Here is a 17,202-nt window from a genome sequence, read left to right on the forward strand (position 1 = left end):
GTATTTCATTTCAGTAAGTGTCATCTCATTTTTTTATTTATAAGAATAAATAATTTTAAAAATATTATTACCATAAACATGTTCTTATTTCAAAACTCAGTAATGGACTAATTTTAAATTTTAAATATTGAATAAAATATTAAATTTATTTTTTCTAAATATTTCGCATGGCTTATTAATTTAAAGAAAAAAGAAATTGGGAAGAAGAGATGGAAGACAGAAAGGTATTAGTATGGTTCCTTGGTGGACATGGGAAGCAGAAAGCAATGAAACGCAGTGATGCAAGGAATTCACCAACACCAACAACACCAACAACACCAACACCTCGCTGCACTCGTCTCCGCGGCCCTCCCCAAGGACGATTCCGACGAAGACCCCTCCCCTCGCCTAGCAGCGATCCACTCCCTCCACCGCGCCATCCTCCACCCTCACAACTCCCTCCTCCTCTCTCACTCCGCCACTTTCCTCGCCCAGGCCTTCTCCCAACTTCTCTCCGACAAGTAACTTACTCATTTCACCTCACTCCGTTTTTAACCTAATTTCAAACTCACTTCACTCACACTACTCATCCTTTTTCAACTAACTTCGATTCTCCTGCAGATGCTACGAGGTGCGGCAGGCCGCGGTCACAGCCTACGGTGCGCTCTGCGCTGTGGCCGCTTCAATCCCTGTCGCTTCCAACGGAAGACAAAACCTCCTCTTGCTCGTCGACCGCTTCATCGGCTGGGCGTTGCCGTCTCTCAGCACAGCCGTCGCAGTCGATGGCACTAAAGAGCTCGCGCTGGAAGGCCTCCGCGAGTTCCTCAACGTTGGTGGAACAGACAGGTACGCTTTGCCTATTCTGAAGGCCTGTCAGGTGCTGCTTGAGGATGAGAGAACCTCTCTGGCTCTGTTACACAGACTTATTGGTGTTATTACTTTGATATCGTTGAAGTTTGTGAGGTGCTTTCAGCCTCATTTCCCTGACATTGTTGACTTGCTTCTTGGTTGGGCTTTGATGCCGGATTTAGCTCAGTCGGATAGGCGTGTTATTTTGGATAGCTTCTTGCAGTTTCAGAAGCATTGGGTTGGCAGTCTTCCCATGTCCTTGCGATTGCTCACTAAGTTCTTGGGGGACATGGAGGTTTTGCTTCATGATGGAACTCCAGGCACGCCGCAACAGTTTCGGCGGCTTCTTGCTCTGCTTTCTTGTTTTTCAACTATTCTGCAGTCCACTGCCTCGGGATTACTGGAGATGAACCTTCTTGAACAGATATGCGAGCCGCTTAGCGCCCTGTTGCCAAGATTGCTACGGTGTTTATCAATGATTGGGCAGAAATTTGGGTGGTCTGAGTGGATTGAGGATTCCTGGAAGTGTTTGACTCTTTTGGCTGAGATTTTGCAGGAGCGGTTTTCAAGTTTTTATCCTCTTGCTGTTGATATTTTGTTTCAGAGCTTGGAGTTTGGAGTGACAGTGCAGCGGCCAGGGTTGAAGAAGATTAGCTCTTTCCAAGTCCATGGGGTTTTGAAGACTAATCTTCAGTTGTTGTCGTTGCAAAAGCTTGGCCTCCTTCCATTGTCCGTGAAGAAGTTATTGAAGTTTGATGCATCGGTCTCTCAACTGCGGTTGCATCCAAATCATTTGGTGACTGGGAGTTCTGCAGCTACTTACGTTTTTTTGCTTCAGCATGCGAATAAAGAAGTCGTTGATGAAGCAGTCACCTCGTTGATTGAAGAACTGGAGCTCTTGAAGAGTTTAATAGGAAACAACAATGGCCATTCATATGAATTTAATCGTATTGTAGATATTAAAACATTTTCAGAAGCTGAGTTATTGGCCTTAATCAAGTTTGATTTGAAAGTACTATTAGCGTGTGTTTGCATGGGTGGGGACAACAGTTTGATTGGACAAAAGGATATTGCTTCATTGTATCTCAGGAGGTTAGAAAAGTTAGAGTTATTTATAACAAAACAGATGAATCCTTTTGAATTACCAATCCAGAATTTCATGGAGTTGCAGATCACTGTTGTTAAGACATTGGAGCGGCTAAATTCGGTTGAGTTCTTAATTAAGTGTTCTGTGAGAGAACAGAATTGTGAGAAGACTTTAGTTGAATTTCCAACTGAAAAGGAGGACAGAGATGATCAATTCAGTAATGAGCGTTTGGCTGTGATTACTGAGCATTTGGAGAAGTACAGCAAGCTCGTTGTAAAAGCCTTTCATATTTCTTCTCCTCTGGCAATTAAATTAATTGTTCTAGATTGGGGACAAAAGTTCTGCGAGAGTGTAATGGCAGTTAATAAGATCTCAAGCATTAGCGGTTTTTCCTACGAAGCATGTGAGTATGCTAGTGTAATCATGAACTTAGTTTTTTCACTTTTAGGTGGTACATTTGAGAGGGAACAGGAAGTGAGGTCACATGTTGCAATAACTCTGGAGATGTTTATGCAGGCAAAACTTTTGCATCCTGTGTGTTTTTATCCCTTAGCTGAAGTCATACTGGAGAAACTTGGGGATCCAACCATAGAAATACGGGATGCATATGTAAGACTTCTTGCCCATATTTTGCCTACTACTATATATTCTTGTGGTCTGTATGATTATGGAAGATTTAGGTCTGTTGACCCTGTGTTAGGAAACAATTCTAAGCTTCACTGGAAACAATTATTTGCCCTGAAGCAGTTGCCACTGCAACTGCACTCCCAACATCTTGTGTCAATCTTAAGTTACATTTCACAAAGATGGAAGGTACCTCTTTCTTCTTGGATCCAACGCCTCATTCATAGTTGCCAGAGTTCAAAGGATGCTATTTTAAGTCTGCCTGAAGAAACAGGAATTTTTGGTGCTAATTCTCCATGGTTGGATATACGAGTGGATGAAGACATACTTGAAAAAATCTGTTCTGTCAATAATTTGGCTGGTGCCTGGTGGGCTGTACAAGAAGCAGCTCGGTACTGTATTGCTACAAGACTACGGACTAACCTTGGTGGCCCCACCCAAACATTTGCTGCTCTAGAGCGTATGCTTTTGGACATTGCACACCTTTTGCAACTTGATAATGAGCAAAGCGATGGGAACTTAAGTATGATAGGGTCTTCTGGTGCTCACTTGCTACCAATGAGATTATTGTTGGATTTTGTTGAGGCTCTTAAGAAAAATGTATATAATGCATACGAAGGGTCTGTCATTTTACCACCTGCTACTCGTCAGAGTACTTTATTTTTTCGAGCAAACAAAAAAGTATGCGAGGATTGGTTTTCTCGTATTTGTGAGCCAATGATGAATGCTGGGTTGGCTGTACATTGTAATGATGCTGTTATTCAGTATTGTACACTGCGTTTGCAGGAGCTCAAGAATCTTTCTGTGTCAACTTTGAAGGAAAAATCTAGGACCCAGGTAACTGATAACCTCCACAATATCAGAGGAAGGTATAGAGGAGATGTCTTGAAAGTTTTAAGAGATGTTTCACTAGCTCTTTGCAAGAGTTCTGATCCAGAGTCTTTAATTGGCCTTCAAAAATGGGTTTCCATTACCTTCTCCTTACTCGGGGACGAAAACCAGTCCTTCAGTGAGGGTGGAACTGTTGGACCACTTTCTTGGATAAGTGGGCTTATATATCAGGCAAGAGGCGAGTATGAAAATGCTGCAGCTCACTTTACGCATTTGCTACAGACAGAAGAGTCACTCAGCTCCCTTGGTTCTGATGGTATACAGTTTGTCATAGCGCGCATAATTGAGAGTTACACGGCTGTATCTGATTGGAGATCTCTTGAAACCTGGCTGTTAGAATTACAACAGCTTCGTGCTAAACATACTGGTCGAAGTTATTCTGGTGCTCTAACAATGGCTGGAAATGAAGTTAATGCAATCCATGCATTAGCACGTTTTGATGAGGGTGATTATCAGGCTGCATGGTCAAGCCTTGATTTGACACCTAAAAGCAATAGTGAGCTTACCCTTGATCCAAAAATAGCCTTGCAACGGAGTGAGCAGATGCTCTTGCAATCTTTGCTCTTCCAGAAGGAGGAAAAAAGTGATAAGGTACTGCATGATCTGCAGAAAGCTAGGTCAATGTTGGAGGAACCACTTTCTGTTCTGCCACTTGATGGCTTAGCTGAAGCAACACCTCTTGCAATTCAATTGCACTGCATTTTCCTTGTAGAAGATAATTGCAAGCTTAAAACAAATCATGAGAAGGCCAAACAACTACCATCAATACTGAATTCTCTTGAATCACTGCCATCTTCCATTAGTAAAATCCGTCAAGATTGTAATCCATGGCTGAAAGTTCTTAGGGTTTATAAAACCATTTCCCCAAGTTCTCCCGTAACTCTAAAATTTTGCATTAATTTGCATAATTTAGCCCGCAAGCAAAATAATCTTTTGTTGGCAAATCGTCTGAACAACTACATAAAAGATCATGTATTTGCTTGCCCAGAGGAGAGGCATCGAAATCTTCTGGTCTTAAACTTGCAGTACGAGAGCATTTTACTACAGTATGCTGAAAACAAGTTTGAAGACGCTTTCACAAACCTTTGGTCATTTTTGCATCCTTGCATGGTTTCTCCCAAACCATCTATAATATCTGATGTTAAAGAGAGGATTCTGAAGGCCAAAGCATGCTTGAAACTCTCAGATTGGCTGAGACGAGATTATTCAGACTGGAGTCCAGAGGGTGTTGTTCTAAAGATGGCAGCAGATTTTGATTTGGCTGAATCGTCTCCACATGGCAAAGATGGCAGCAAAGAAAACTTAAGTTGCAAATCAAATTTGGGTTCTATTATTGAGGAAATTGTTGGTACAACAACAAAATTGTCTTCTAGTATTTGCCCCACCATGGGCAAGTCATGGATTTCTTATGCTTCTTGGTGCTTTAAGCAAGCAACAGACTCACTCCATGTTCAGAGTGAAACCATCCTTCATTCATGCTCGTTTTCTTCCATGCTTGTTCCAGAAATTCTACCTGACAGATTCAAGTTGACTGAGGATGAGGTTCAAAGAATTAAGTCATTGGTTTTGTGTCTTTTTCAGGACAATATTGATATGAAAGGTTTCACAGATGAACAGGAAGAACAAAGCTCTTGGCTTGATTCTGCAGAGCTCTCAATTAGTGAGAGTCCTCTGCAGAAATTGGTTTGGAATATAGTGAATGTTATAGAAACCGCTGCAGGGGCATCAGGTGCAGAAAACTCTGGTGGTGAATGTCTTTCAGACATGGTATCTTCTCAATTGAGGATTTGTTTGTTAAGCACAAATTTTGGGCTCAAAGAATCTGACATTAGTTTTGCATTGGATAATTTTGTTGATATTTGGTGGTCTTTGAGAAGGAGGAGAGTGTCCTTGTTTGGACATGCTGCTCATGGTTACATACAATATCTTTCTTATTCATCTTCCCGTATTTGCCATAGTCAAGTGCCTGGTTCTGAATATGAGACTTTGAAGCAAAAAGCTGGCAGCTACACCCTGAAGGCTACATTGTATATATTGCATATACTTCTCAATTATGGTGTGGAATTGAAAGATACTCTTGAATCTGCTCTTCTGGTTGTTCCTTTGTTGCCGTGGCAGGTTGAATGCTAGATCTCAAGTTTTTACTTTAACTTTCTGTTTCATGAGGAGTATAGTTAATTGAAATGTTACTGAAATTGTCGTTATAGGAGGTTACACCTCAACTGTTTGCACGTATAAGTTCACATCCTGAACAAGTGATTCGAAAGCAGTTGGAGGGTTTACTAACAATGCTGGCGAAACAATCTCCATATTCTATAGTGTACCCAACACTAGTTGATGTTAATGCTTATGAAGAGAAACCTTCCGAAGAGCTTCATCATGTGTTGAGCTGTCTGGTAATATTAAAATTTCTGTGTGCATTTGTAGCTTATGTATGTATTCTTTTTACTTCAAATATTCTCTTAACATCATGTGGATAATTTGGCATCAAATTCTCACAACGTGACAATGGTCTCGTCTGCATTTAAAGACAGTGAAGTGTGGTCACTGATCAATTAATCTTTTTCAGGGATTTAGTAGTTTCAATTCTAGTGTCTGTAATATACTTTGGGTGGAAAAATACAAACTAATCTAGTTTCAGGCATAATAAGAATCTTGTTGGCTACTCATTAGTTTGACCTAGCATATTTATCAAGACATGATGTGACGTGTTCATGGATTTGACCAACACTTCTATAGTTGTTACTGCTTTTAGACTGACCTTTTATTGACTTACTTTTTTGGAGTAGCAAATAGGATAATTAAAATTTACTTGTTCCATGCAGAGAGAACTTTACCCCCGACTGGTTCAGGATGTTCAGCTTATGATAAATGAACTCGGAAATGTTACTGTTCTCTGGGAGGAGTTATGGCTGAGTACTCTTCAGGATCTTCATACAGGTTGCTTACTGAATTTTTCCAATATTTTGTTGATCATGAGATCCATTTCATTGCATTGCATTGGATAATTGATGACTTCTTTTTTGGTGTTTGAGAAAGGCACATGAGATTTCTATTTATTGAATAATTAGGTGAAGAGAAATGGGGCTAACTATATTTTGTTGCAGATGTGATGAGACGGATAAACTTACTGAAAGAAGAGGCAGCAAGAATTGCAGAAAATGTAACACTTAGTCAGAACGAGAAGAACAAGATAAATTCTGCTCGATATTCTGCAATGATGGCTCCAATAGTTGTGGCTTTGGAGCGTCGATTAGCTTCAACGTCTCGAAAACCTGAGACTCCTCATGAAGCTTGGTTCCAGGAAGAGTATAAAGACCAACTAAAATCAGCCCTAGTATCATTTAAAATCCCTCCAGTATCTTCTGCAGCTATAGGTGATGTGTGGCGACCTTTTGATAGTATTGCTGCATCCTTGGCCTCATATCAGAGGAAGTCTTCAGTTTCCTTGGGAGAAGTGGCTCCACATTTGGCTTTGTTATCATCTTCAGATGTTCCAATGCCAGGTCTTGAGAAACAAATGCAAGTACCGGACTCTGACAAAGCAACTGATCACCAAGGGGTTGTCACAATTGCTTCTTTTCATGAGCAAGTTACCATCTTACCAACAAAGACAAAGCCTAAGAAACTAGGTATACTTGGTTCAGATGGTCATAAATACACATATCTCCTCAAAGGACGAGAAGATTTGCGCCTTGATGCTAGAATCATGCAATTATTGCAGGCTATAAATGGTTTTCTGCATTCTTCATCTTCTGCATGTAGCAATTCTCTTACCATTCGCTATTATTCTGTGACTCCAATCAGTGGTCGGGCTGGCCTAATCCAGTGGGCGGGCAATGTGGTAAGTATTTACAGTGTATTTAAATCTTGGCAAACACGTGTCCAGCTAGCACAGTTTTTGGCATTGGGCTCTGCAAATCCAAAATCTTCAGCTCCTCCACCTGTTCCACGACCCAGTGATATGTTTTATGGGAAGATCATACCTGCACTTAAAGAGAAAGGCATAAAGAGGGTGATTTCCCGAAGAGACTGGCCTCATGAAGTCAAATGTAAAGTTCTTCTTGATCTCATGAAGGAAGTGCCTAGGCATCTTCTTTACCAGGAGCTGTGGTGTGCTAGTGAAGGATATAAAGCTTTCAGCTCAAAATTGAAGAGGTACATCAAAGGAACTTCTGAATCTCTGGCGCATTTTGTGGTTATCCCATTTATAGTTAAACTGAATGGTTAAAGGTGTTCCCTGAATATGGATTTGGTTTTTGGGGATTTTTTTTTTTACTATAATATCTACAGGGATATACGTGACACTAACCATGAACTTGGTTCTCCATTTACACCTTGTTTGGTTGAGAATATAGTAGAGGATGAAATTCGTGTTGTATGTTTGATGGGAGAGAAAAAGAGGGAAAAGAATTTTATAAAATGGTACGACCCACGACCCACCATAGTATTTCTCATGTGCTCATAATGATCTCTCTATTTCTCTCCTCATCTCCCCTCTATTATTTCTCTTCAATCAAACACCTTTAATTTCTACTTCATTTGTCCTTTATTTCCATTCAACCTATTTCTCTCCTCTCTCTATCAAACAAAGCATTAAAACAATAAGTGTGGTTCAATCAATGTTTTGAAGGCTTTAGTTCTTTTATCATTAGTTGTCAAATACGGGTTGACTATTCTATTTGAATGTACCTCTTTCCAAGCTTGTGCTTGGCAAATGATGAACTTTTTTCTTTGAGGCAAGAATTTATAATAGATTTGATACTCCAGTTAGCTTTACTATTATTATAATTGTCCACCATCAATTGTAGGTATACAGGAACTGTTGCTGCAATGAGTATGGTTGGTCATGTTTTGGGACTGGGAGACAGGCATTTAGACAACATTCTTATAGATTTTTGTAATGGGGATATCGTACACATTGATTACAATGTGTGTTTTGACAAGGGACAAAGGCTAAAAATTCCAGAGATTGTTCCTTTCCGTTTGACCCAAATAATTGAAGCAGCTTTAGGGCTAACTGGAATAGAGGGTAGCTTCAGATCAAACTGCGAGAAAGTTATTGGTGTTTTAAGGAAGAACAAAGATGTGCTTTTGATGTTATTGGAAGTGTTTGTTTGGGATCCACTTGTGGAATGGACACGAGGTGATTTTCATGACGAAGCTGCAATTGGCGGTGAAGAGAGAAAAGGTATGGAGTTGGCTGTCAGCTTAAGTCTATTTGCATCTCGAGTACAGGAAATTCGGGTTCCCTTACAGGTATGTACAGAACATAGTTCTACACAAGCAAGTATTTGTGTCTGACAATTAGATAAGCAGTGTTCAAACCTTCTTGTGGTTGATATTTGGTTCAGATGTGTTAAAATAAGTGTGCATGTACGTAAATACTTTTGTGCTTCAAGCATTTGTGTAGTTTATGGATATTACACGACACATTTTAGAATTTGTGTGATGTATTTGAAATCGATTTGAACTCTTGATTTTTATTTAAATTCTTTAATTTGTAACCTTCAATTAGAAAATCCAGCGTGTGAAATTTTTCATACAGTATAGCTATGTGTTTGTATATATTTACTTGAGATCTATTCAACTTGTCTAATAAATGACTCTTTTTCTCCCTTAAATCTGTGAATAGGAACACCATGATCAATTATTGACTAGCCTGCCAGCTGTTGAATCGGCACTTGAGGTATTGATGAAATCAATGCCATGAAATTGTTTGGCTACATTTAAATTGTCTTTGTTTATTTTTTTTTCTCAATTCATACTTTTTTTGAATTTGAATTAACTTTGAGAAGTATGTACCAGAGGTTTGGTGACGTTCTAAACAAATATGAGCTTGCCTCTAGTCTGTACTGTCGAGCTGACCAGGAGAGGTCAAGCCTTATATTGCATGAGACGTCTGCAAAGTCAATTGTTGCTGAAGCAACCAGCAATTCAGAGAAAATTCGAGCTTCTTTTGAAATTCAGGCTCGGGAATTTGCTCAAGCAAAGGCTATGGTTGCTGAGAAAGCTCAGGAGGCAATGACTTGGGCTGAGCAGCATGGAAGGATTCTTGATGCTTTACGGTGTAACTTAATCCCAGAAATAAATGCTTCTTTTAAGCTGAATAACATGGAAACGGTCATATCTCTTACATCTGCTGTCATTGCAGCAGGGGTTCCACTAACTGTTGTTCCTGAGCCAACACAGGCACAATGCCATGATATAGATAGGGAAGTTTCTCAATTCATAGCTGAGTTGGGTGATGGACTAACTTCTGCCACAGCTTCTTTGCAAGCATACTCCTTGGCCCTGCAAAGAATTCTACCTTTAAATTACCTTTCAACCAGTGCAGTGCATAACTGGGCACAAGTTCTACAACTTTCTATCAATGCCCTGTCATCAGATATGCTCTCTCTTGCCAGAAGACAGGCTTCTGAACTTATTGCAAAGTTTCATGTAGATAACAGTGATTCTATTAAATTCAGTCATGATGATCTCTGTTTCAGAGTGGAGAAGTATGCAGTTGAAATAGAAAAAATAGAAAAAGAGTGTGCTGAAATAGAGAGTTCTATTGGCTCTGAATCAGAATCAAAAACTAAGGATCGTCTCTTATATGCTTTTATGAAATTCATGCAGTCCATTGGTCTTTTAAGGAAGGAAGTTGGAATATCTTCTATTCAATCTAAATATGACAGTGAGATGAACAATGCTAGACCTTTAGGTGAGCTAGAAGAGGAGAGGGAGAAAGTATTTTCAATTTTGAATATTGCCGTGAGTTCACTTTATAACGAGGTTAAGCATAAAATATTAAATATTTATAATGATGCATCCGGAGGGAGAAATCAATACAATATGTTACAGAATGATTCTGGAACTATTTTTGCTGAGTTTGAAGAACAAGTAGAAAAATGTAATCTTGTGACAGAATTTGTTCATGATCTATGCCAATTTATAGGAAAGGACATCCCTTCTGTTGATATTAACCAAGTTCGTTTGAAGATTTCTTCTGAAAGTAATTGGGTTTCCATTTTCAGTAATATTTTAATTTCCTGTAAAGGACTGGTTAGTCAAATGACAGAAGTTGTTCTGCCAGATGTAATACGAGCTGCTGTTTCATTAAATTCAGAGGTTATGGATGCATTTGGATTGATCTCACAAGTTCGGGGATCTATAGAAACTGCACTGGAGCAGCTTATGGAGGTTGAAATGGAGAGAGTATCACTTATTGAACTTGAACAGAATTATTTTGTTAAGGTTGGTCTTATTACTGAGCAGCAGCTGGCCCTTGAAGAAGCTGCAGTTAAGGGCAGAGATCATCTTTCTTGGGAAGAGGCAGAGGAACTAGCATCCCAAGAGGAAGCTTGTAGAGTACAACTGGACCAACTTCATCAAACATGGAATCAAAGGGATGTAAGGACTTCGTCTCTTACCAAGAGAGAAACAGACATTAAAAATGCCTTGATTTCTGTGAATTGTCAATTTCAATCTCTTGTTGGTGTGGAAGAAGAAAGGGAGCTACATATTTTGAGAAGCAAAGCACTACTGGCCTCACTTGTTAAGCCTTTCTTGGAATTGGAATCCATTGATATTTTGCTGTCTTCGACTGATGGTTCAGTTGCCATGCCCACGAGTAAATTTCATACTATGACAGATTTGATAAACTCTGGGAATTCTATATCTGAATATGTCTGGAAAGTAGGAGGTCTATTGGATAATCATTCCTTCTTTATTTGGAAAATAGGAGTCATAGATTCTTTTCTTGATGCATGCATTCATGACATAGCTTCATCAGTTGAGCAAAATCTAGGCTTTGACCAATCACTCAATTTTATGAAGAAAAAACTTGAAATCCAACTTCAGAAACACATTGGTCACTATTTAAAAGAAAGAGTTGCTCCTAGTTTACTGGCTTGTTTAGATAAAGAAAATGAGCACTTGAAGCAACTTACAGAGTCATCAAAGGAACTTGCTTTAGACCAGGGGAAAAAGGATGGGGCTGTGAAAAAAGTTTTACTTATGCTCAAAGAATATTGTAATGCACATGAAACTGCTAGAGCAGCAAAATCAGCTGCTTCTATCATGAAAAAACAAGTGAATGAGTTAAAAGAAGCTCTACGAAAAACTGCCCTTGAGGTAGTTCAAATGGAATGGATGCATGATGTTAGTTTGAACCCATCATATAACAGAAGAATCAGATTTGAGAAGTATCTAGATACTGATGACAGCTTGTATACAATCATTTTAAATCTCAACCGGTCTAAATTACTGGATAATGTGCAATCTGCTGTATCAAAAATCACAACATCAATGGATTGTCTTCAGTCTTGTGAACGAAATTCTCTTATGGCTGAAGGACAACTTGAGAGAGCAATGGCTTGGGCTTGTGGAAATTCTAGTAATTCTGGAAATACTTCAACCACGAATTCAGGAATTCCTCCTGAGTTCCATGAACATATTAAGAATCGGAGGCAGATTTTATGGGAATCTAGAGAAAAGGCATCGGACATTGTGAAGTTGTGTGTGTCAGTGTTAGAGTTTGAAGCATCAAGAGATGGGTATTTGTTTATACCAGACCAACCTTATCCCTTTAGGAGTAGTGTTGATGCCAAGACATGGCAGCAGGTGTACTTGAATGCACTAACAAGATTAGATGTTACTTTCCATTCTTATTCACGTGAGTTTGCTATTTTCCTATGTTTGTTGAACTTCCCCATTAGTTGAACGTCTGCATAAAGGGAATATGTACTCTCCTTTTCTTGTGATAGGTACTGAACAAGAGTGGAAGCTTGCACAATGCACTGTTGAAGCTGCTTCCAATGGATTATATACTGCTACCAATGAACTCTCCATTGCCTCTCTAAAAGCAAAGTCAGCTTCAGGTAGAGCTTGCCATCTTGATTACTGGTCATGTACACATTGAATTTCACACATGCACATGCATATGCATGTTTTCTTTCTATGTTGATGTATCAACATTGTGGTTGCATGTGTTGAATTTTCTTTGCCTTTTTTATAGGTGATTTACAAAACACGGTTCTTTCAATGAGGGACTGTGCATACGAAGCTAGTGTTACACTGTCTGCTTTTGCTCGGATTTCGAGGATCCAAACTGCTCTAACTTCAGAAAGTGGTTCAATGCTTGAAGAGGTAGTGTCCAAATTGCATCGTTCTTGTATGTTAATGTGAAGTATAATGTTTAAATAATTCTTTCAGATAGTTTATTTAAAGAATTTGATATTTATATTGATGTCAATCCATGCATTGTGCACATGTTTCTTTAGAGATAATTTTGAAACTGCTAGTTTATAAGTAGGCAAAATGATTTTAGGTTAATGAAATTATGCTTTGCACCTGGTCTTTAAATCTTAACATGACCCACGTTGTTCACAGATTAAATAAAAATAACGTAAATGTAGTTTGATGAAATTTTTCAAAAATTTTCTGGCTCCATGGATCATTCTTTTAGCAATCCTGAAATTGTTTGACCAACTTGTTAACGAAGTAATGGTAAATTACTGGCCCCTCCCCCTCCCAAAATAATCCCAATTCAATAAAAAGGATTAGTATGCATTTGAATAAGGGTTCTGTTCCTCTTCCTCATCACCAGATCTACTGTTTCTTATAAATATATGATTACCATCACAAAATTATTACAAATAATTTACTACCGGTTCCATTAATTACCATTATGTCCTCTTCCTATTTTTTTTTTTGGAAACCAAATATTTGTTCGCTTTGTAGGTTTTAGCAATAACTGAAGATATACATGATGTTTACAATCTGGGGAAAGAGGCAGCTGGTATCCACCTTTCTCTTATGGAAGGCCTTTCAAAGGTTTATTTACCTCTTGTATCTCAGTTTGTAAAATAGTGACGTTTAGGCTTTGCCTTAGCTGTCAATTTTATATTTCCTGATGTTAAGCTTCCCTAACATCATTTTTGTACTTTGGTGGTTTTGTTTGTTTAGGCAAATGCAATCCTTTTTCCACTTGAATCGGTGCTGTCTAAGGATGTAGCTGCTATGGCTGATGCAATTGATAGGGAAAGTGAGACCAAGAAGGAAATATCACACATCCATGGGCAAGCTATATATCAATCATATTGTTTAAGAATCAGGGAGGCTTGTCAGACCTTTAAGCCCTTGGTACCCTCTCTGATGTTAGCTGTGAAGGGACTTTATTCATTGTTGACAAGGCTAGCAAGAACCGCTAATGTCCATGCTGGCAACCTCCACAAAGTAATCTGACAGTTTCAAGCTATTCCTGTTCTCTCTCTCTCTCTCTCTCTCTCTCTCTCTCTCTCTCTCTCTCTCTATATATATATATATATATATATATATATATATATATATATATATATACATATACATATATATATATATATATATGTATATATATACATATCATATGGCGGAACTTTGTCCTTTAACCATATTCAGCCATTGATAACCTTGATCTATATGCGTGTGTGTTTATACATCTGTATATAAAAACAACCACTACTTCAGTCAAATCTTTGGACTGGCCACGGATTTTTCTTTTTGTAGTTTGAAAGATCCATATTCTCTGTTTTCAGGCGCTTGAAGGAATAGGAGAAAGTCAGGAAGTAAAATCAGTGACTACTACTTTGTCAAGATCAGATGGTGGGGGTGGTGATGCTGTTGAGTTTGATGGTAAAGAGGGGGTGGGTCTCTCTAGGTCTGAAGATGATAAAACTGATGATTTCATTGGCTTTTCTCGACTTAGTTTGGAAGACAAAGGATGGATATCACCCCCAGATAGCATCTGCTGTACTGACTCTGGATCTGACATGACAGCAACCGAAGTTAGTCTTCCTGATAGCTTGAATGATTCAGCAGGAAATAAAGACCTGCTTTCACAGGGGTCTAGTAGTAGAAACCCCACAGGTCATATGCATACTGCTCTATTCTCTCAAACTGAAGTAGAAGAAATCTCACCCTTTGGGCTGTCACAATCTTCTCCTGTAGAAACTGATCTTAATGGTTCTGGTTCTGTGAAATCAATCAATGAGGCCACTGAACATTCTGAAGCAATAGTTGTACTAGGTGATAAAACTGCTGCCATCCCTGCTAACTCCCAAAATCCAACAAATGAGAACATAGACAAATTTGATTCAGCAGATGAGCCCCTTTCTGCAAAAGAAATTAAAAATGCTACAGAACACCGTGATGCTCGTGATCTGAACGTAAATGCCAATACTCGTGTTGGAAGGGGTATGTACAAAATCTTTATATATTATTTTTTTGTATCACTGCTTATTTAATTTATTAATCCCATATCAGTAGAATAAATAACCAGTTTTTCATTAAAATTTGTAACCCTCTCTAGTGGTGTTCAATAAATAAACACATGAAAGAATATGAACCTTACAAAATTAATGTTACCCATTTCTAATAAAAAAGAAAACCCACTGTCCTAAATGATATAAATGGACTCTGGTTGCCTTCTGTATAATGATTACACAATTATTTTGTGGGGCAAAATTAAGTTGGCAAGGAGTTGTAATGAGCCGTTGAGTAGACAGTTTCTTTTTCTTTAGTTTGATCTTACTTTGAGTTTTGCTTTTAAATGTAAAAAGTAAGGAGAAAGTGTGATTTTATGATCTGTTTTTCCTTTCATTTCCTTGCTCGTTTTAGAAGAGACTGACTTAGTGTCCAGATCTTGTCTTGATCACAGTTAAAATTATCTAAAATGTTTTAATTTGACTATGGAACAAGTTATGGAGATTGCATTTTGATATCCAATGATATTCATGAACTGTATTTTTTGAAAAAACAAAAAATAAGAAACAGTAATAAAACCACCAAGTAATCTTCTACGCCTACTAGTACCTCATTATTACTATGTCGTTCAGACATCATAATTTCTTATGTGATTGCATGTAAAGGAATTGACATGCTCTTCTTCATCTGTGGATATTTGAACTTTATGCTAGGTAAAAATGCTTATGCCTTGTCAGTACTGAGGCGGGTTGAGATGAAAATTGATGGTCGAGATATCTCTGAAAGCAGGTAGGTAGGATATTTTCGCAATCACAAAATCTTCTACTGAATTGTTTTATTAATGTTGGGCCTTCTTTGGATTGCAGAGAAATTGATATTGCAGAGCAAGTAGATTATCTACTAAAGCAAGCCACTAGTGTAGATAATCTATGCAACATGTACGAAGGTTGGACACCATGGATCTGAGGTTTCAAGAGGTTCCTCAGACTGGAGCATCTTAAGTCCCATTCCCAATATTATGCAAGAATCGGCCTCAAGCCTCGTTCCGTTGACCACGCTGAGGAATGGGTCCTTAGGCCAGCTATTTTTTCCTGGTGATGCAGGAAGCCACCAGAACAAAGTTTTTGCAGGTCCCATTAATCAAACCATTTGTTGAAGTATTTCGCTGATCACAATCACTGATCTATCCAGGGCCAAACTGTGTAGCTTCTGCCGTCCTCTTGATTTCAGCTTTTGTCGAGGCAGAGTTACTATTTTTCACCTTACATGTGGACTTTCATCTACCATCCCACAGTGAAGTCCCAGGCTCACAGCTGGTCTCGTGGGAGATGAACAAGGATTACGATGCCTTCCCTCCCTCCTGGTTTAAACAGTGTAGTGTAGCTTTTAGCTCCTGCAACTTGCATAGCCATACTGATTGAGGAGCACGTTTTGGATCCTCAGCTCTTGAAGGCTGAAAGAATGTTTTGTTTCTGGCTGGAGCATCATACTATTGCTAAATTCACGTCCAGGATGTATTACACGTATCCGTGTAATCATTTATCAGTTGATAGGTCAAGTAATCAATTGCGCATTGCTAATCTCTCATGTAATTGCAGCGTGTTTGGTTTCTCATTGGCTAGCGCACATCGGTTTGAAGCAACGAAGACCAGCTTATGCGGTTTTTACTTGGAGATTGGAGCTTATGACGAAATTTGTAACTTTCAATTCCATTTGTCATATTTCCGCTCTTTTATTCATTTTTATCCACTCCCATACATGTACCTAAAGTTGCCTTCGTATGCATCCCAATATTCTATCACTTTCCTCTTTTCTCTGGTATTATACCGAAGAAAAATATGGTAGGTGAAAACGAAAATTAATAAACACAACTGAGAAATAAATTAAAATTAAAATAGTAATTTGAAAATAGAAGATAAAAAAAAATATACATATAGGTAAACAATAACAGTAAATTTAACCATTTTTTGAATTATTTCTATTTCTTTCTCTCTTTTTTCTTTTTAAATACTTCTGCTCATTTTTATTTATCTCGTTGACGAGTTAACCTAGTTATGTAAGAGCTTGGATTGAATACCTAAGCCTTCATTTGCCTCTTACAAGAAGTTGACCGGACGATTCTCCTGGGTTTAATTGGAAAATAAAGTCCTGAAGATAATGATAAAAGAAAAGAAAGTCACGTCACTGCTAATCAGAGTATTAGTAAGAGAGTAAAATCAAGAAATAATCTACCCATACCAAGATATAACATAATTTTATTACGTTGCGCGTTTAATTATTATATTGTTTCAAAAAATATATTTTAGAATGTTATTACACGTATTTATGATAGATTATGGACTGCTTTGGTGCCCTTTGCTATCATAAACATAATAATACTATAAATAAATAAAATTAGTAATAATAAAAAAAATATCTCACCTTTCTTTTCAATTTCATCATCTATCTCGCTTAAAAACAAAGGCTCCAGGAATACGTTGATGCGTTATGCCTTCTATTTCTTACCTATTAAAAAAATAAACAAATAAAAATACTTTAATTAAATT

At 38.2% G+C, this 17,202-nt stretch overlaps 1 protein-coding gene across 1 annotated transcript; it reads left to right on the plus strand.

Moving 5' to 3' along the window:
- Positions 1-222: 222 nt before the first annotated feature.
- LOC124825105 (uncharacterized) lies at positions 223-16,457 on the plus strand. Its single transcript, XM_047297646.2, has 15 exons — positions 223-500; positions 601-5,548; positions 5,638-5,826; positions 6,256-6,370; positions 6,538-7,588; positions 8,242-8,689; positions 9,066-9,119; positions 9,239-12,089; positions 12,181-12,294; positions 12,432-12,562; positions 13,157-13,249; positions 13,382-13,651; positions 13,990-14,647; positions 15,370-15,445; positions 15,523-16,457. The coding sequence occupies exons 1-15, from the start codon at positions 280-282 to the stop codon at positions 15,620-15,622; spliced, it is 11,319 nt and encodes a 3,772-aa protein (XP_047153602.2). The 5' UTR covers positions 223-279; the 3' UTR covers positions 15,623-16,457.
- Positions 16,458-17,202: the final 745 nt, after the last annotated feature.

The sequence above is a fragment of the Vigna umbellata genome, chromosome 3, assembly GCF_029865625.1.
Source record: "Vigna umbellata cultivar VRB3 chromosome 3, Vumbellata_1.0, whole genome shotgun sequence".
Taxonomy (NCBI): domain Eukaryota; kingdom Viridiplantae; phylum Streptophyta; class Magnoliopsida; order Fabales; family Fabaceae; genus Vigna; species Vigna umbellata.

Excerpts from the sequence above, each read along its gene's own strand:
- LOC124825105 (XM_047297646.2), top strand. The coding sequence starts at position 280 with ATGCAAGGAATTCACCAACACCAACAACACCAACAACACCAACACCTC. Across the intron at positions 12,090-12,180 it reads TACTTTCCATTCTTATTCAC|GTACTGAACAAGAGTGGAAG; the intron begins GTGAGTTTGCTA and ends TTCTTGTGATAG. Across the intron at positions 13,250-13,381 it reads TTATGGAAGGCCTTTCAAAG|GCAAATGCAATCCTTTTTCC; the intron begins GTTTATTTACCT and ends TTGTTTGTTTAG.